Source organism: Anopheles gambiae, chromosome 3, assembly GCF_943734735.2.
Source record: "Anopheles gambiae chromosome 3, idAnoGambNW_F1_1, whole genome shotgun sequence".
Classification (NCBI taxonomy): domain Eukaryota; kingdom Metazoa; phylum Arthropoda; class Insecta; order Diptera; family Culicidae; genus Anopheles; species Anopheles gambiae.
The window spans coordinates 37,988,100-38,010,165 of record NC_064602.1 but is presented as its reverse complement, the minus strand read 5'-3'; the positions used below and the strand labels follow the sequence as shown (position 1 = coordinate 38,010,165).

At 41.1% G+C, this 22,066-nt stretch overlaps 1 protein-coding gene across 1 annotated transcript in view; it reads right to left on the bottom strand.

Moving 5' to 3' along the window:
- LOC1279066 (histone acetyltransferase KAT7) overlaps nucleotides 1-22,066 on the bottom strand; it is a 60,522-nt gene that overhangs the window by 27,493 nt on the left and 10,963 nt on the right. Inside the window, exon 5 of the mRNA XM_061655790.1 lies at nucleotides 10,073-10,166. Within this exon, the coding sequence (XP_061511774.1) occupies nucleotides 10,073-10,166 (94 nt within the window). The remainder of the gene's footprint in view (nucleotides 1-10,072; nucleotides 10,167-22,066) is intronic.

Sequence of the window (22,066 nt, the reverse complement as noted above, 5' to 3'; positions counted from 1 at the left end):
TTCCCGTATCATCAATCATCATTTTTCCATCCGTTCCGAAAGCTGACGGTCGTCTTCGTCAATAGCCGTTGTTTCGCGGTGCATTTGCGGAAGCTTACAATTAGTACCGTTTTGCAAGTATTCGGCAACGGGGGGAAAGCATTTTGTTGGGCGAGCTCGTTTTGCAACCGTTTGTTGTACGAGTGCATGGTTACAATCGTGAAGCTACTTGTTGAGAAAATTATTACATTGTCTGAAACGAGCGGAGTCCATCGATTAGCGCACAACAAACGCGAAAGGCATTCATCTTTCACACGTTTGAGGCGATAGAAAGTGGAGAATAAGAGGAATCCAGGCGAAACAAAAAGAACACACACACACAAGACTGAGCCGATAATCATAAATTATCGTTCGTGACAGGAGTTTCCCAAACACACATGCACACAACTGTTTATGTAAGTTTTATTTAAAGATAATGGTTTTTTCAAGGCTAAATACCTAGGGTCAATGTGTTTAGAATGAGTGTTACTGTAGGAATATTTTTTAGGATTACGTGTTTCGTGGTTTGTGATGGTAAAAACACCTTCTCCAAACCGACTGTACCATTTGATTTGTAAATTTGTAAATGTACTTGATAACATAAGAACAGGCTTTATAGAGTTGACTGTCCTAAATATTTAAGCAGTTCTTTTCTTATTTGCATAAGCGATTCAAATCAGTACTGTCGTTGTTATGACTTACTCATACAGTACACCCGTTACGGATCCCAATTCGGATGAGGATCGTACCCACCCCCCCTTGTACAGCAGCCAGCGCACCTACCAACGTACCATCCGGCCACATGTTTCCGGAACGTTGAATTGAGGTTTTATAATTTAATCCACCAAATTTTAGTATTTTTTTACGCGACACATACTCAAACGAATTTTGTGGAACTCACGAGCAATTGACAAATAACATAAATTAAACGAATAAAGGAGAAATATAACATCTTCAAATATTCATTTATAGGGTATGACCATGATAATTTTTCATGACATTTTTTTACTTTTTGTTGGCGTAATGACCTCCCTAATCCATGCAATCACATCCGGCCTTGCAGGATCTACATTACAATCACAAGTTGTCAAAAAATGCTGATGAAAATGCCAACCTCATTCAACTCTTTAGGAAAGGTAAGCTGAAAGAAAACGTCATCATCATCATCATCATTTTTCATTGAAATATGATGAGATATCTACTGAAATAGTTAACCAAAACATTTTCCACAAACTCCATCTGTCCTTATAAACGAATTTAAAAGAAATAGAACAATTTTCTCTGTGAAATTACCTATTCTTCATAAATCACAGAGTTCCCGTGTGTGGGAAACACTATTGTCAACATTGATTACAACCGATATGTATGCATTGGCCGTGTGATGAATATATTGCCACCTCTCAAACAAAGCATCAAACAATGTAAAATGAATTGCCTATTATCTGCTGTAGCTTAACAATAACCATTACTTTACTTACAATCTAACCAGCAGTAAATGAGCCACCCTTAACCGAGAGGCATTAACCCCGTACAGATATCGCCGGAATTAGTTCTACCAGTGAGCTCGGGTGCAGCAAGAAAAAACCTACCCAATGCATTCACGTTAAACAGTGTGCGATCATAATGCACCGACTACACCAACACCATAACCGCTCATTCCGGTTCGTAAGTATTGCATTGTTTTGCTCGTAGTGTTACTATTTGCACCCAACAGGAGATGAACAAAGAACGGAGAGAAGAAGAAGAAAAAAACCACACAATAAAGTACAATATATGCCCTAACTAACTCCTAAACAGCCAAACCAACCGAGTGACATACAACACACAAACTTGGTGTGCATTGGCGAGCAGTGGAGGATGCCCGTGCCCCGAAACAGGTGGACGACTTGACTGCTGAAGAGCGTTAAGATAATGACGCAACGATGATAGTGATGCATGATGGTGAACCGGGCAAAATTATCCCCAACGAACAAACGTACGTACGTACCAACTGTACGAACGAACGTACGAACGAACGAACGAATGATGATGAGAGTGTAATTATTTCCGTTTGTTCAGCATCATTTCCGTGCACCCTCGTCCCCGGTGGTGAGCGGTTGTGTATGCAGCATTTCTGCACTCGCTCCTGCACTTCTTGCACGGGCGATACACGCGGGAGTAGGATAGGAGGCTCATAAAATGCTTTGTGTTATTCCGTTTTAAACGCTACCCGCTCACCGATGGCAATGCTTTGAGTGACACATTTTTCCAAGCAGGAATTATGTCAACGAAAGTAATTTATCATTCGCTCCGGGTGTCCGGGTTGCATCCGACCGACGGGGTGATAGTGTCTGTGCGCTCACGCACGCGGCCATACGACAAATGTCCTTGCGCATTCGATTTGCTGCAGCCGGTTTGCCTTTTATTAACTATTTAATTTACACATTTTTCGCCTCGTTTGGTGCCGAGTTTTGCATCGGTTTTTCGCTTCTCCGTTTAATGGTTGGATGGCTAAGACGCATTACGCAGCGTCGTCGTCGTCTACCAAGTACACCCTTCAGCATGCAGCCCGGGCTTGTGTCCTGTGATCTTCCCACTCGTGTAGCAGCTCATCAAGCCACCAAGGGAATGATGTTTGGATGTGTGTTTAGCGTGGATGAGGATGAATGTAGCAGTGGAGTAAATTGACATTATTATCGCCAATCTGCCGTGTGCTGCGCGGACGATCCCGAGTACCCCAGGCAACGATTGCTCCCAGGATGACGCGATCGGCGATCATTAGAACCACGTTGTGTCAAGAATGAGATAAAATTAATTCAACCTGCATTTTTACGCTGCAAGCAAGCTGCGATGGCAAGTAGGCAGAGGCAACACGCTGCATACGCTGACCTATATTAGGGCAAATTACTTGCCGGATTGTGCGCTCCTCGTGCATTCTATTCGCAATCCGATGATGATACAATTTTCCGCGTAATTATGTACTGATACGCTGTAAACGACACGAATGGAATGTTGATTTGCTTCGATGAAGTAGCTCTTCTTCGAAGCAAACAAACGGTCGAAGCAAACAGCAGCCTCAAGTAAAGTTTTGGTCGATGAAATACCTCTAACAAGACAGAATGGCTTGACATGGATAGCCAAAGAGATGAAAAATGACATGAAAATAAATAGTTATCAACAAAACAGCAAGACGTTCCTTCACAAGCAGATGAAATTAGAAAGAAGTGCATAAATAACTGAGAAATATATCACGATTTAATTTTAAAATATTCTTGCGATAACGATGGTGAATTTTTTGTATGTGCTTTCTTGAATTCTTTCCTGTCCTTTAGAGATTAATGTTCTGCTGAATACATAATGTCAATTCATAGATGCATTTAAACCACCAAGCGTCAAGTTTAAAACTACGATTAGAGGCCTTTAATGCTAATTGTTCGCGATTGGCTCGCTTCGTAATGAGACCGTCAAATATCGACAGCCAGCAACCAATGCATAATACTCGATTAGAACTGCTCCCACGGGAAATTGAAAATGACGAAGGAAATCAGCTAAATTACCAATAAACAAACTCAATTATCACATTACCGACGCCGTTACCGGTTCATGACCTACTCACACCACAACCGTCGAAACCAATACCGGTTCGGTTTGGCGTGGTCATCGATCCCTTTCGAGCACGAATCCCAAACCCCACCACACTTAGGGTAGGGCAGGATTTAATTCAATTTACACCGTGTGCGCATGCTGCTGACGGTTGTCTGCCCGGTTCCCCATTCTTCTGCTCACCCTGTCAAGGAAGTTCTCGACACAGTTGCTGACTAGCAATGACTTTCTTCAACCAGAGCTTAACTTTCTTCAGCAAGAGAGAAACGCAGATTCTAAAACGTACCCCACCTCTGCTGCCTCGGACGGAGTAGCGTCAGGTGAATAACATCGATACGATTCATTTCCTAATACCCATCCATCCCGATATCCCGTCCCCGTTAACCACATCCCGACTTCTTGTGAGACAACAGCACAGCTCTCAAGGGAGGAACGTTTTTTTATGCATCATAAATGAGACGACACCAGTGACAGTCGCCAAGAGAATGGACGGTGTCGTTTTTTTTTTTTTTTTTGGATCGTGCCCTCGCGCACACGTCATTGACCGGCATTCCTTTACCGTCCCGCTTCTGCACGGGAGTGTGAGGAGGCGCTGTTTGTCTTTGGTCGGGGAAGAGCGAACGGTGCAAATGCTCGGTTTATGGTTCTGTTTACATACGTCCATTTCGCGGTTATCGAACTGACTGTCGCGCACACACATTGATACAGCGTACAATCACATCGACGGGGAATGGCAAACGGCACACAGAGCCACACAAACGCCAACGTCTCAGGAGAAAACATTAGACAGACAAATCGGCAATCAGCCAGTCAGACATTCAGACTGATAAATAGTCTCTGCGGCGGCCGGTACGATGCAATTAAGACGTCTTTAGGGCTCTGTTTTGATATTAGCGACACGCGTATAAAAATCATTGTACATTGGTTGCCATTTGAACCACAACTCGGTGATATAACGAAACTTGAAAAGTGGAAAACTCCCCAAATAAAAAGCCACAAAATCATGCCATACCTGCAATCGTAACAGTATGACTATAAATAAATTAAGAACCTCAGACAGTCATCATCCGACGTCGCCATTGAATAGTTAATGCGCACCGCCCCATTCCGATGAGTTAACAATTTCTGCATCACGTTCGAAAGAAACTGATCTGCAATATTGATGGCATGCAAGAAAATCGTTAAATGTTGAAGATGAGCGCAGCGCAACTGCACATCCATCAACTCATCTGCCGAGAGCGCTATTGGAAGCAATCAGCGCAAATGTAAGCGCCCACCTTGCAATTGTTGCGTTTGCGTTTGCAGACACAAAGCCCATACCCTACTTAGCTACACACCCAGTCTCGATTGAATGAGTTTACAATTATCCTAACCCGCCGAACACGGCACCACCGCCAAACGTATTACATATTGCGTGTGTTGCTGTTGGCTCTGCGGCGTACAGACGTACAATACCTGCCCTACGGTCTGCCCCGTAGATGACCAAGCGCAGCAGTGAGCCAGGCCTTTAAACGTCAGAACTTTATGCTCTTTAAGAAAAGCGTCTCGAAACCGCAGCGCTACCGATCGGTCCATTATCATCGGTCCCGCGGTTGCCCCCCGGTACTGCACGCAATCAGGTGCATGCAAACGTAAAGTAGCGTAAGAACCAGCTTCCATTACCTCCAACGGACGCACATTCCCACAGCTATAGAGAGTGCCCTTGCCTCTGTTGGCTCATCTCCACCCCTACTGCTGCTGCACACAGATCTTTTTTGGATCTTTGCTTTTAGAAATTGAACCGCAGGAAACAGGAAGCGAAGGTAACTCAGTTGATTGCGTTCCTTTCCCTTCGATTCCCTGTTCCTCCGCTTTCCTGTTCCCGCTTTGGCTCTACCTGCTGTCAAGCAGAAAATGAACATTCAGATGCAGACATACTCATACACGCAGCAGGTCAATGGACTTCGGGCTGGAATGGTGGATTGGTTTCGCGATAGATTTAAAATCGCAAACCTCCATCCCGCTTCTCCACCTCCTTCTTCTTCTTCTTCTCTACGAACGATTGGCGAAATTCGCTCGCGCTAACGCAATCTCTTCCTTTCTCCACAGCACAGCGGCTAACGGCAGATATCTTTAAACCTCTCCGCCGGCCTTCGGGAGCAGCTTTCCCTTCCATTCCCAATTGATTGTGTGGCATGGACACGGGAGAGCTAAACAGCTTCCAAGCATAATTGGATGGAAGCGAATTGCCATTGCCATGACTTTATAAAAGCAACACATACACACAGACACACAAGCACAACGGAAGAAAAGCAATGAGCTTTTCTGGGAAGCGTAAATTTGAACTGAATGAAGCTATTCTTACTATCATTTTATGCTTCTCTTTCGCCCTCATCCCCATCCACTCTGGGTCAATAAACTATTCTTGCAAAAACCTTAATTATTTGCAATTTTCTCCAACCTTATACTACTTATAGCCAGTTTGTGTGCTTTGTTGTGTTTGGATGTTAGAAAACGAGGGAAAAAGCTCTGGGTGGAGCTTTTAGCGATTGTAAAGAATTTAAATTACATTCCAACATTACTGCAGGGTTGTTGGGAGGTTTTACATAGTTCTCTATGAACACCAATTGATAATGCCAATTGTGTTTCATAAACTACTATCAAAAGTACTAAATTGTTTTTCCGTAGACGTGAATTCTTGTTCGGATGATGAAATATGATCGGAATATTAAAAAAAAATATTTACACAAAAAAAATAAAATTCAAATTTAAAAGATAAACGATATAAGTTGTTGACAAAAACGCTTAGACGATGAAAATGGGTGAATTTGAGGCAAGTTTTGAAGGCAACGCTTTAACAAATGATAAATAAATATTAAGATGATTAAGATTTAAAAGGGCTTGTTCGTAATTGCTATGCTAACTGTTTAACAGCGCATAATTTTTGTTATGCAGTTAGATAAAAAAGCCACAACATTTTGCTCTAGTCCTAGGATCATTGAACTTTTCACTAGTGTTGGGTAAATTTGATTAATATTCATGAATCTGAATGAATCTTTATAATGATTCAATGAACCTAAATTTCGATTAGAAAGATTCATTAACATCAAAAGATTCATGAATCTCGAAAGATTCATGAATCGCGAAAGATTAATTTATCTCGAAAGATTCATTAAACTAGAAAGATTCACGAATCTCGAAAGATTCAAGAATTTCAAAAGATTCATGAATCTCAAAAGATTCTTATGCCTCGTAAGATTGAAGAATTTCAAGGGCTTCATAAATCTCTAAACTTGCATAGAGCTTGAGTTTTTTATTATCATTCTTCTTGACGTAACAACCTACGTGGTCATGCTAGCCTATAAGGGCTTTCGAGACTTTTTGGCAACACCACGCAGCCGGATAGTTTGTTTTGCTACGGGGAGATGGTCCATGCGAGGCTTGAACCCCCAATGGGCATGTTTTAGGTGGGATTTACGAAATTCATTTTTTTTTTTTTGAAAATCATACATCTCTAAAGATTCATAAATTCCTGGAGATATATAAATTTTAATGGATTAATGAGTTTTATAGATTTAAGAATCTTTGAAGATTCGTGAATCTTTCGAGATTCATGAATCCTTGGAGATTCATTGATATTTAGAGATTCATGAATCTATGAAACTTCATGAATCTTTGAAGATTTATTAATATTTGAAGATTTGTGAATCTTTAGAGCTTCATGAATCTTTTAAGATTTGACTTGAGATTTGAATCACTCATCACTGAAGATTCATATGAATGTATCTCAACGAAAGATTAATGAAACCCAACACTACTTTTCACTTCGTGGGCCGAACTTCTTCGCAAATAATGATTTTAAGGGACATTTCAACGTTACTTTTAACTAATGGGTAATCATTTAAGTTTCTTTTTAACAAATATATACTAATCAGCCGCAGTTGGCCTGCGGACCGTAGTAAAGAGACTTCTGCTCTAGTCAAGTCAAGATTCGCACAAAGTGTTTGAACTCAGTCAATAATAATCAATATCATTAAGATAATTTAGCCCTTCTCCATCCTAGGCTGGGATCATCTACATCAATCATCTATCTTAACATAATGTTTTCGATAAAAGTAATTCTTATAAAATCACTAGCTGGCCCGACAAACTTAGTTATTCCACAAAAAAATTAAAATATTTAATTATTGCTTTGTTACTTGGGATAGTTGTATCGTGCCCGTATCCCCTCAGGATCCGATCATCGAGTGTAAACCGCCAGGCACCGCACACCAAGTGTCAAAGTGCCGCATACAACACAACAATCCTGCTCTTTGTATGGGAGTTAGAAAATCATTTTTAAATTAAGTTTAGTGTAACATCTGAACGATTTTTAAGTCTTAAAACCTATTCTCATACCACCATAAGATGTGTGCAAAGTTTCGTTGAAAATGATCCAGCCGTTTCGGAGGTTGCTCGCAACAAACACCGTGACACGAGATTTTTATATACAGCAATTATCCGCAGTACGCGATACTCGATATACGCGAATTCGCAGTACGCGATTGCTCTAAATTTGACAGCTCCATGTGTTTTTTACAAATATTTTAATACTTTGAAATATTTTATGCTCTTTTTGAGTTTCCTTAATGTTCTTTTTGCATTTTGCATTAAATTTGTGCAAAAGATACCTGTTTTACAACAAAAAACTTTAATGCAAAACTCTGTGGCGATATTTTTCAACCCCCGAACTGGTAGTGTAAACTATTTTTCCATACAAATCCGCTATACGCGAAAACTCGAGATACGCTATTGCGCTCGGTCCCGTACGATAGCGTATATCGGATAATGACTGTATATAGAAGAAGATCGGACTAGAACAAGAGGGAATTAAATAAGCAGGAATCGTTTACAATTGTTTCTTAGCAATCGACCAATATTTAATTGATTTTCTGGCAAATTCTTAGTTTCAACAATTGTACCTTATTCAAAATCGCATAGCCGAATCGAAAATGTACCAAACATGTTTCATGTTTCCACCCACAAAGCAAAACGTCTGTGCCCTATGGTGAGGTATATAAGGTAGAGCACAGTTTTTTTTTTTCGAGAGAGAGAGATGACTCACAGGACCTAATTAAACTCGCCCAGTTTACGTGTGGATAACTACTAACAACAATCCCTTTTTGCAACGAACAAAATCAACACACCCTCACACACATAGATACCAATAAAACAATCCCCCCTAGATTCCCCTTTTGCAAAACCTACCAGGAAACCCGTACCAATCGCTCCCAACTCCCCCCCCAGGTGTTTTGGCGTACCCACATTTCCATTTGCGTGATATTTTACTTTTGATAAGCAATATTACATGTGTATAATGTGTACGTTTCCAACCCCTTATTGCGAATTATTTTTGAGGTCATTCAACTCGCAAACACGGCAGAGCGTACGCGATCGGGTGTTTCGGTGGGGAAGGTTTCGTGGACGCACCGTAGGGAAAGGTGCTACTATATCGCCTGAAAACTACCCTATGAGCTCCATCTGTTGCCACGACGGATATAGGACACAGTCCCAAACAAACATAGCATACGCGAGTAGTGTATCAACCAACAAACCTACCTCAAGGCTCCGAGCAACATTCAGGACGACGCCGGTGGAGCCCCACCCCATGGCGATAAAACGATAATATCGGTGTAATAGCTATGATTATTCTTCTTAAAAAAGGAGCGAAAATAATGGAAAGCACTATAAATTAAATCCACAGTGTCGTCATTAATTCCGATCCATCGCATACGATTTGCATAGTAACCCTTCCGCAAGCGTTGGCAAATCAAGTGGTCAGTCAGCTGAACCGACAGATCCTTGCAGGCAGGTCTTACGCGTAGCAAATGCCGAAAATATTACCGCCACGGTTGATGGAAACGTCCCATTACCTTACCGAAAGTTTTCACCCCTGTTGAGTGGTTAATTCGCCAAAAATAAGGACTATTTTTGTACGCACACACCTTTTCCTTTGTTAACCAACGAATAACCACCCCCCCCACCGGTATTACATGTTAGGCCAGATCAAAGGGTTCAATCCACATTTCGAACCTGGTATAACCGCTTATCGACCCCAAATGATCGAAAAGTACAGCAATGACGGTCGGTCGGTCGGGCACCGGCCAAACGGCAGGACAGTATGGTTTTGCAAAGCACGCCCTGGACGTTCACCGCACAGGACGTTCCGCGCCCTGCCAACCGTCGCCACCAGGCAAAACGAAGTGTCCGAATTGCAAATGGTAAAAGTATGTAAATTACCTGATTTAAACCACACCACCAGTCAATCTGCTAACTTCCTCACAATACCACCCTCCGCTCCACACAAACACACACACACAATACAATATGTTTGGAAGTTTGCATTGAAGAAGGAATAAAAATACACGGAACCCCTTGACTAGTAGCGTGTCTCCGTAGGGTCGTTGACCAACCCCCATTCCCTTCTCGGACGGAAATAAGAAGCAATACTTACTGAAGTCGATCAGCAACCGTCCATAGCCCTTACGCTGGTACGGCGGTAGCGTAAGGATACACGATACGTTGTAGTTGAGGAACGAGTTTTTCTCCTGGAACAAAATAAATGGGAACAAAACTGATTATTGAACTGAATTGATTAGTTTAATTAACGTCGAAGTAATTTTAATACCAGTTAAATATCTTTAGTTTGATATGATCCAAAAATAACAATGTAGAAGTTTTTAGCTTATATAAAGAATTACAACTGTGTCGCGTAAGGTGGGTATAAAAATGATACTCCTCTAAAACTCTTAAAGCATGCTAACGCTTTATTTCCAAACAATTACTAACAAACACTACTGTCTTACGAGCCATTTGCAACCCTCTCTGGGACAAAAATCAGCTTTCTTGCATAATTAAACGCGTTTTAAGGGAAACGGCGCCGAAAAAGGACACTTCAAACTGTAGCACCCCTCATGGGGTGTTAACCGAAACAACTTCTAGTGTAAGTGTGCATTCATTAATGTGCTTTGCGCTTTGCGGAAAGACAAACCACTTTTTTGTCGCATCGGTACCATATCCTGGCGTACCAGTATACGACGTATACGGCGGGGCACTATGCACTGGTGCAAGTTATGCATACTGTCGATCCATAGAAATAGGAAATGCAGCATCTTGAGCTGAGAGCCCTTCACGATAAAACCATCATATCCATATCCATTGAGGGCTGTGTAGAAATTTTGTGATAATGTAACGAGATGTAAGCAGGAAGGAGACACATCTACCGAATGTAATTACATTAAAAACAAGAATACAACTGTTCTTCATTTTGAAACATCCTCAATACAGTGTCAATATTTAATACCTTGAAGCCGTACACAAATTTGATTTTTTTTCGGGCTGATTTATATCATATGATTGGGGAGATCAATAAACTTACAAAGAAAATATAATACTCTACCGAAGCTTACACTACAAAATTTGGGACATAAATTGTCCTTTTCATCGATTTTTAGTATGAAAGCAAACGTTTTTCATACTAAAGATACTAAAGATGAGATTCATACGTATCAAAGGGATTCATTAAAACCTTGTCTATTCTAGCTATGATCTTTATTTTATTTTTAAGAAATTTTATTTTTAAGCTCTAAGCACGAGCTGATGCTCAGAATTTCAATTCATTAATGCTTAATCAACTATGATAAACTCGAATTGCTTACTAAACAATATTGTCGAGCTCAACGATAGTGTAAGTAATATTAAGATAGTCTTCTCAAAATATACAAATCATTTTAGTATACATTTTATCGGCATTGCATTTTCTCCAATGATACATCTCAGGAGGATTAATTTTTCATCTTGAAAACAAATTTAAATTCAAAATGAAATTGATACAATTATCATTTTATAACGTAGCGAAAACAAGAAAAGGAGCATCTATTTATGTATCATTCAATCATTAATTTTCTATTCATTAACAGTCAAATCGACATGGCTGGGCACCACTCCTAGGTAGATGACTTCTTTGGTAGATTTAATTAAATGAAAGCAAGCCAATTTAGAACAGACGACACAATTTAGACGATTGCTAGCCCAACTACACGTTATAACATAATAAAAAATAAAAGAATCAATTCTTGATCTTATTTAATAAACTTATAAATAATGGGGAACAATTCCAAAATATTGTACACATAATAGGAAGAGCGGCCGAATTCGCAGTGTACGATTTTGAATACCCAGCACCGTTTCTTCAAATAATGTACGTCTATGTACCAAATTTTTTGATGCGTAATGATTAAGTGATATCACCATATCAATCATTTTGCGATGCTTGGGTATGTGATGCTTGGGTAGCTACCGTCCCCCCTTGCCAGACTTTCTATTTTACCCCCATCGAAAGCATCACATATGCTTATCTGTACACATCTGATGATCGAACAAGAGATAGCCCCATGAATAATGGTTCATTAACGATACCAAAACACGTGTTAAATGTGCTTTTAGCATGAAAAATGTATACGCAACACACATACATTTTATTAAATCGTGCTCGCTTGCGTACCAACCCCTTGACCGTATGTTTAAATCATAAAACTGCCAAATTAATGCGAAAACTACGAACAGCAAAAAATAAGTGTAAACACACCGAAATAGTAAAGAAAATAATGAAGCTTCGTATCATTTGCCCCCGGTCGCCAAAGCACCACACTAAGCATTATTATCCTCATCATCATCATCATCATCATCATCATCATTGGTCGATGTGATAGTGATCTGACAAACAAGAGTGTAAACAAATAAACTAGCTGTTATAATTAGCAAAAAAAAAGCCTAAACATAACCACTGCACACCCTTACGCTGCCGACGGCTTCACTTTTTGTTTAAAAAATAAAAGGAGACACTCCAACGATTTGCGCGACTGCTCAGAGTGCTTCTGTCGGTGTCTGGTACCATCACATATATTTCCTCGCAAAACGCTCATGTTTTTTTTCAACTTTCCGTTTCCATTACACTTCCTGTTGGCAGCCGGACTGCATGCCTTCTTCTGCCACCGGTCAGGAGGGGTTCTGCTACCAGTAGCTTGCAGCAACAACAGCGCGACCCTTCAATTTGCATTAAATTATGGTACACGTTGCGCCATCGGTGATGATGGTTCGCGTTCGGTTGCCATACCAATATCACCACCACCACCACCACACAATGGCAAACTGACTTTTGGGTTAACCGTTTTTGTCATTTTTCGTGCCCAGGACAGAACGACTGCCGTGTGTCTGCCACATTACACGAGACGGTGCTTAATGTCGCTGAGCTTAACCATCGCCAGAAGCGCGCCTCATATTTACATGCTACCGTCTTGTCTTGCCTGCCGAAACGTACACTGCTTGCAATCTTATCTGACACCCATCTCCATCCCTGGCCCCATGAGCCGTGACCCGAAAGTGGAATGGGGTCGATGAGGTGGTGGAGATCATCGGGATACGGGACTCCAGTGGAGTGGAGCAGTGCGGCTACTCATCATTCGCTCAGGGTCTAAGAGGCGCCTCCTAGACGCATATAGTAAAGAAGAAATAAGCTTAAAGACAAAAAAATGTTAAAAGCACACAACACCTTCCAAAGCAGGAGCCAAAAAAAATATAAAAAAAGAACTCCTAACCTCCCCTTTTTCCCCTTGTACCCAATATGCCCGTTTCCAGTGCTTGCCTTTTATTGTCGCTAATATATCTGATTCAATATATTTTGTTAATTGCATCCCATAAAGCTTGCTCAACTGTTGGGTGTTTCAAATTACTGGAAAAAAAACCTGCGCGCGGCTGCATGCACTGACCAGTGCTCCCTGACTTTGGCCAGCGCGTGATCATTGCCAGACAGACACAGGGAGGGAGGAAGCATAAATTTTCACAATTCTGTTGCTCCTTTCCACCGGCAATACCGCTGTTGCATGCGAAAACACAGCGCGACGAAGATGGTCAAACAAACGGACGCGTTTGGACAAGCGTGCCCAAGAAAGTTCGTTCGTGATGGTGTAGTACTAGCATCAGCTTTTCCTAATATAGCGTGCTGTATCCATGCAATCTAAACTCCACAGCGAGGTAACCACTCCGACGACGTGCCACTGCCAAGAAGTTGCCCCATCATCTTCCCTTCGGACAGCCAGACCGAGACAGCCCGGCACGGCGGTGGTGGCACCCTGGTGGTGATAATGATAATCATAAGTGGGGATAGGGTCAATTGCCATCTCCCCCGGGTCAAACGGACGAACACGCCGCTCGTCCATGGCGGAGGAGGGTGTAAAGTGTGATGGTGTTAAAACCAAAAATAAAATTACCATTTTTTACCATGCTGTAAAATGCTCGCTTTCGCTGGCCGTTTTTAAGAAAGGTTTCGTACTAAACTAACAGAGAGTAATAGAGCGTGCACAATCGGTGCCGTTGTAAGAGCAAACTGAAGCCGAGTCAAGATGAGGGTCGGTTAAACTGACGGACAAAATAGTAAATAAAACAATGTATAAAAACAACTGGAAGAAAAAAACCAGTAGCAAAACAGTGGCTCATAGCACAAGAAACGTAGCAACAATAAATGTATAAACAATAACTTTCCGAAACTACTTTATTTTAAACGTTATGGAAGTATGTTCCCTATATTTGCGATATCGCGGTCATATTGTATGGCAAGTACTATGACCTTTGTTATTAAATTTTAATATATTTTAGTCGCTGTTTAGGTTAGTTTGGGAGTTTGGGAATAAACGCATTTTATTTTATTTTTGTTATCTATGAAGAAGAATTACAGAATTACAAAACATAAAAAAAATACCAAAATTGAATGTTTAATCTGAATTTTTACAACGGAATGAATATGTACGGTATATGGACAACTAATGGCAATGCACAGTGATCATTCATCAAGAGTTGTATTTTCTGATGAATAGTTAAGAAGTTCGAATAATCAGCGATTGAAATAGAAAAAAAATCTGCAATATTTTTTTTTAATTATAGAAAATCTTCCATGTGCTCTGCAGTAAGAACTGAACTATTATTTGAAAAACCATTTTTCTTAGGTTTCAAACGAAATGCTTCAAATGAAATATTGGGAATTGTGGGAAGTTATCTTATTTGTTTCAAAAGAAACTATCGCAATCAATTTTTTTTTATTGTTCAATCATGTCCCAAAAACAGTCTCAAAATATCCTAGGGATTTATTGTTATTAGAAAGAATGAAGTGCGACCGAGCGCGATTTCATTCACTGTGGTTAATTATCTATTTGATGATAATAATTTATAAGTATGTTACTAAAACACAAATCTATTCCTAGTTGGGCACGTGTTCCCAGAAGACTAATTGAGTCATTATAATTAACTACTTCGTTAACACATCGCAGGACTTTGAACCCTTTATTGGCTGTTGATGGTTTTCCGACGCATTGATTATGAATCAACAATGTTTTCATCGCTTACTGTAACAACAATGCTACCAGACCGTACCATCATATCGCATGGCGTAGGAGGGAATGATTAATGCATAATGTATTTTCAACAACGGGACCCGTGCTCCAATCGAACCCGTTTCAGGCACCAACAATCTGATTAAGGCACAAGATGAGTAAAGCCAATGCTTGAAAACCATACATTTTGCCTTCATTTTTCAACCTACCCTTAAAATATGTATGTGGTGTGAGCCGCCAAAAACCAATACCGTTCCAATCACTGTTCCCAGTCCATATCCCTATCCATATCCATCCCAGGGTCAATGCTTAAGCCCGTGGCGCACATTTTGCTCGCCGCCGCCTTAATCATTAGCACGATCGAAGCAGGAAGCTTCCAAGAAAGTTCAGCTTAGCTCTATGGCTTTTGCTTAAATTTTACGCTTCAGAATCGTCTCTAGCGCTACGGAACATTAAGTCGGGTAATATCCGGGCGATATCTTCTTTAGCGTTGTTTCTGCTCTCCGTCCTCTTCGCTTTGACGCCCTCCCATCGTGGCGCCTTACTCTTCACTCGAGTTACTCTGGTTTTTCATTGTACGACCTTAGTTTGACATGGGCACACGGGTAATAGATAAGCGACCGGTGATCACGAACAGCGGACAGGTTGCTAGAAAACCATATGCCGAGTGGAGGAGAAAGAGGGGTGCTTCCAGCAAGCGCACACTGACCTCCTCATACGACAACAACAAACATTGGACGGTCAGTTCGGTCGATCCGTTCCCAACGGCAAAGCATAAGGTAGCCGCGGAAAGCGTAAGGCAGTAGAGGCAGGGAACCGATATTATGAAATAATGACCACTAGAACGGCGGAAAAGAGTTTACCTATTAACCAGACAAAATATGTGCTAATTTATGTACATTTCATTTGGAGCACATTGGGCAGGTCGGTCTTGAACGATCAACGGTGGCCGAAGCGTTTGATAGCCGTCCAGGCTCGGTCCGTTCCCGAGTGATCGAATGGAACCTAGAGCTTCGGGTCTAGGCTGGGAACGAAGCAGGCGTCGCCTGTTGCCTCTATCTTGTCTTGAGCAGACTTTTCACGATCGAACAACCGTAGAATAGATGAATATCGCGCCGTTTTTGTGTTTCTTCAATGGGTACTAGCTTCTTGCGCACATTAAGAAAACCAGCTGAGTGCGAAACGGTACGAACGAACTAGAGCGCGCGATTTAGTTAGTCTTGTTTATGTTTCTGTGTGTGTATTTTTTTCGTCTCAACACATTTTATGAATGAATTGGCCAAAAAAACGTTAGAACATCCTACTAACAAGCAAAAAAAAAGAAGTCATTCCATTCCACTTCCTCCTACATCTATTAACCAAAAGCCTTCGGACACAGCGCAACCGAAAATGTTGCAAAATTCATTCAGAAAGCTGATCGCGGTGGAGAGCAATGCTTAAAGCGACAGGTAACCTTGAATTTGACGATGACGACCCGTGGGCAAACGGTCGTTGTGAAGGTGAGATCGGTCTAAATTATGCCGTTCAACCGTTCAGGTTTACCTCACAGCTAGTAGATACTGTCAGTTACAGCTATCACCACCATCTGGGAAGCTACTGTACTGCTATTTGCTCTGGCTAGATCGCTTCATTCGCTGGGAAGTAAAGACTTCGTTTTAGAAAATTTACTGCACTGTTACTATTGTATATAATTATTAGGAGAGTCCGCTAAGTGTAATGGTAGAGGCGCTGGAGCGCTTGTAGAACCGAGTCGTGGTTTGATTCCCATCTGCAGTATGAAGCCGGCTGGTTAAGTATAATTGAAACCCAAAAAAGCACAACGTTTCGCTAGATCATGGTTCAATAAGTAAGCGTAACGTTAAGCTTATTTATTTGCCCAGAAAGCAAATAAAGGTTGTATATGTATATTGAGTTTATCAGAAATCGTCTCGATTCAAGAAACCGAACAGAACACATGAATACGAAATAAAACATGAATAGAAGCGAAAAAATACAAAAAAAATCTTGAAAGGAAGGAGCAATTTGATAAATACGATGAACATAAAAGATGAATTCCACTCATCACTTTCACATTACGAACACAATAAGCGGATTAGGCATTAAAGTGTGTTTTTTTGTATAAATGTCCCTCAGAAAGTTGTCCGAGTTTTCCGAGAACTTATGACAAAGTTACACTAATAGAAATATCATAACTGAGCAATTATGGTTTTGTCGATTAAAATCTTCTTATCGTCTAATCGCTTTTGAGCACAAGTCAAATGGGTCGTAGTTCAAACCTATCGAAAATCAATGTCCTTAAAATTATTAAGTTGATAAAATGATTTTCTATAAAATGATGAATTCTATTTACATGATCATGATTCAGTACTCCTTACAATTGAGCAATAAAATTGATGCGTCAGAGATATTACTACATCTATACATATATGCACCTGAGCGAGTTCTTAGAATGAAGCACGAATTAGACCCCAAGCAACATGACATCCAAAAACAATTAACGAATACAGCTCTATTTATGAATTAAATTCTAATGCTGCAGTGTTCAAAAACAGCATTTTGTTAGGTTGGAAAGATCGAAATAGACCAAGAAGACTACTATAACAAAGTTTTTAGATAACGATACTGTTCACGTAGATGTAAGTTATAAGAGAATAAGTTAATTCATAAATAAGCTACACGCAACGTTTGAGCTTTAAAGTGTCTTTGTATTTGAAATTGCCACTGCATCTGTTTACCCGTTCCGAGTAATTGTAAGTATTAGTACAAAACATGACCATAAAACTAAAATAACTGCGAACAGCGTCTATTTCTAGATTCTATCCATTGTTGGAACATAAATCATGATGATTCTACACGTATATTTACCTCATATCGTAAAAATAGTTTTTAAAAACAAAAAAAGTTCCTGTAAAAGTAGTCGAAAACTTGCGTAAGAAAGCGTTTTTTTGATCCATTAAATATAGGGTCCATCTGTTTCTTAACTGCATAATATGTTATAGTTTTTCCTCCACAAAAAACGATAAGTATAACTTTTATATTAACATTTTCCCTATGGATGAAAATGAAGTAACGTTACAATCTATCCCGCCTAGTTAGTGAAAAATCATGTTTCCGACTGTAGGTTGTAGTCACCGTATCTAACAGCACAGTGTAATATCCCGCAGGATCGAATAAAAATATACCGTTTCACATTAACAAAACACACACACACACCTTCTCTTCCTTTGTTGAAGCTGTAAACCACCCCCGGAGCCTTTCCCCGGCTCAATTCCCTCCACCCGGATGACGATAATTTTTATTCAATTCAACCAAGCTGTCTCGCTGAAAAGCATGCCCGATTGCATGAATGAAATATGAGCTAAGCAAACAATCTCAAAAGCTGATTACATGCTGCTGTTGGTGCTGCTGCTAAATCGTACCTTTCCAAGATTCTGAACAAACACAGACCCGCGTTTTTTTTTTTTGCTTGAAGCCGGCTGTAGTTTCGGCCAATGCCGGCAGCAGCGACCCAAGTTCACCTTTTTTGTCCATGTGGCTTCCTATCCGTTTCTTCCACACCGAATGCACCTACCACCACGCGTACAAAACGCAACGCACACGGGGGTGGTGTGGCGAGAGTTGTCAGGTTAATTATGAGCTGAAAATTTATTTGCCCCTTTTACTGCGAAGGAGTTTTACTTTGGAGCTGCCCAGACAGAGGAGGCTTAAACGCATTTCACTGCCTTGGTGACAGCGCGGTCAGACACTGTGGATGATCATCGTTCCGGCTATGGGCGGCGTGCACCGATGTGCAAGAATGTTCAACGTCGCACGCGCGCGCATTGCGCTCTACCGACGCGTCGTGTGCAGCAGAGTGCGATGAAGTAATGCGCAATTTTTTGTGTGCATTTCGTTGTTGTTTGTTTTCCCTCGCCTTTTTTTCGGAACTACATTAAGCAACAACCGCGTGAAATTATCCATTAGCCTTCTGGCCGATTGACCACATGAGTAGGTAGCTGACAAGAGAGAAAGAGAGAGAGAGAGAGAGAGAAAGAGAGATGCCCTGACTAAACGACAAATTGAGTACCATAAATCTGCGTTGGTGAAGTTGTTTTATTATTACGCGCGATCGACATAACCTTCCAATTGCACTGTTGTGCAGGCAGAAGAGGGGAAATGGAATAATGTACCGTATATTTTCGGGCACTACTGCCCTTAGTGCAGTGAGAGGATGGCCGCGACCGGGGTCATCCCGTTTGGGACGTATGGTCGATAATTTACGATCGCTCTGGTGGGTGCATATCTACCCATAGAAAAGAAAAAAAAAGATGCAATTAATTACATCTAAAGTAAAAGGGTACTCCAAATGTCACACCCACACACACACCTACACAAAACACGCCTGCTAGTCAGTGAGAGGTCAAGAAGTAGGTGTGAAGTCGCTTTTCTTTAAGGCGTCGATGAGGCGTCTACCCAGGTAGACCTTCCCCCTTTATTGACTCTCCATTCCCGTTGCACTGATTAAACCTAACGGAAGGCACTGACCAACACACCAAATAGCGTACACGGTGGTGCGCTGTGGTGCGCTGCCATTAGCAAATGTACATTAGACAACTAGTCAAAATGATTTCAGCTACTGTGGGCACGCCACAGCACAACGATCAGCTGCGCCATCGAAGCGGATGCACGGAGAACAAAGCAACAACGCTACGCTTCCAGATACGCTTTACTGCAGGCGGCGGCTTATCACGCCACCGTTGACGAAATTCGCACCGCACGCCAAAATACCGTATCTCAAGCTCAAACCATCACTAAACACCGTTCAAAACTGCTGCGCCTACTATACGCCAAACGGTAGTACCGAAGCAGCGGCATCTCGATCCTTTTTTTGTGCGTGCTACTCGGGCTTGCAGTTAGGACAGGGGTCGGCAAACTTTTCAAGCAACGGACGGAGTTCTATAAATTCGGCGGAACCCTGAAGTGCAGTTTTCAAACAACAAATTCATTGTGTAGTAACAACGTTTTCAAACAACAGCGGAACTTCCCAAATTTTAAATTTTCCATACTTTGTTTTGTGCCGGACTTCAGTCGCCATGTTGTTGTTTAAGTTGTTTGTGCAACGCTTAAATAATTGATGTAATAATTTGACAAAAATGAAAAATATTTTCTATGACTTTTTGCTTGTAAAGTAAACATAATTAAATTGCTTTTCTTATGGATCACTGGTGAGGTAGGATCACGTAGGAACAGTTCTCAATAATATTGTTATATACATATCAACAAACACTTTGAATGAACAAAACTATACAAAACTTCTACTTGGCGTAACGTTCTTTGCGTACCTATCGGTCGGCCTGGCCTGGCCTATATACAGGATTTCGCGACTTATTAAGTACCACGCAGCCGGATAGGATAATTAAGTCCTTGCTACGCGGGACGGTACCATATGAGGCTTGAACCCATGACTGGCAAGTTATTACGTCGCACGCGTTGACGACTGTACTACGGGTCTGGTCCCATGTTCCACGTGCTACTTAGCTATCATGTTCTACAAAAACCCAACAAAAATTTGACCTTGATTGTCGGCGTGCAAACTAGAAATTGGATATTTATTTAAAACATGTTATTTTCTTGGACTGACAGTCAATGTTGGTCGCATATTAACCAGTATTTTTCTCAACCAATGTCATAAATGTACAGCTATATGAAAACAAAACTTCAATAAACAGAAATTTGCAAGGTTTTTAGGACACATCTAGCCAGTTACAGTTATTACAATTATTACTTACTAGAAGCTGCCTTTTTTCGTAGTACAGTCGTGAACTTGTACGACTTAACAACATGCCCGTCATGGGTTCAAGCTCCAAATGGACCGTGCCGCCATACGTAGGACTGACTATCCTGCTATGTGTAATCAATAAGTCACTGAAAGCCAAGCCCACAAGTAGTGGTACAGGCAGGCCTTGACCGACAACGGTTGTTGAACCTAAAGAAGAAGAATAAGAACCTACCAAATCTCAAAATAATTTCGCCCTAATCCAATAATTTTCCGCAACATTTGTATAAAGCACCAACATATCTCAGTTTCATTTAAAAAAAAAGTGATGTTGAACCACACGCAACCAATCACTGTATACATATAGACCAGATTTAGCGGTGAAAGAGTATCCCCAAGAGTATCCAAAGTATCTATAATCATAAAAATATCAACAACTTTGGCAAGATGAAGAAATAATGCAACTTAAGGGTCAAAACCGTAGCAAAGAATCAATACCAAGATCCTTTACAATGAAATTATCTTATTATCTTATCATCTTAAATATCTTAAATATCTTAACGTTCGATTGCGTTTGTTCTAATATTTTCCATCCTAATAAAATGTTTTGGCAAATATGTTTGTCCGCTTTCGACCCGAAGGCGGGACTTTGCTGACCCCTGGAGTTGGAATAGTTGCGTCCAAGCCAATGAGTGTTAATCTCCCAACGATGTAGCAACAAGCGTGTTGCAATTTGTGGGAAAGTATAATTAAGAAAAATGAAATAGACATATAATCAACATTTTTCACCCAAATCAGCTTGCTCTTGCAAAACACGCGTGCTAAAACTGCAAATATTCCAACTGCCAAGTTGACATTCCCATCAAATTATTCACTAAAAAGAGCGGGGGAGAGATAAAGAGTGAGCGAGACTATCGCAGACCCAGACAATCGAAGGACGTCCCTCCCATCACACCCCACACACCGGGGCAGCAGGAAAAGGGGGATTGAAATAGGACGGGAATTAAAAAGAATATTTTATAACTAAAGTACCGCGAGCAAACGAGACGCGGAAACATAAACTCACACACAACGGTCCATCAGTGCCACATCCTCTCACCCCGCCTGGCACCCCCAGAACGGAATCGGTGCGACATCAAATTTTATTATCCCGTTTCCTATTTGTATGCGCGTGTGTGTGTGTGTGTGTGTGCGAGCCCGCCAGCCAACCAAACTTCCCCGGGAGCAGTCTGGCTGCAGTCCTTTTCCCCGTGGCGTGTTTTCCCGCGTAGAACAAAGAGACGCATAGCGCGCGCGTTTCCCAAAACAC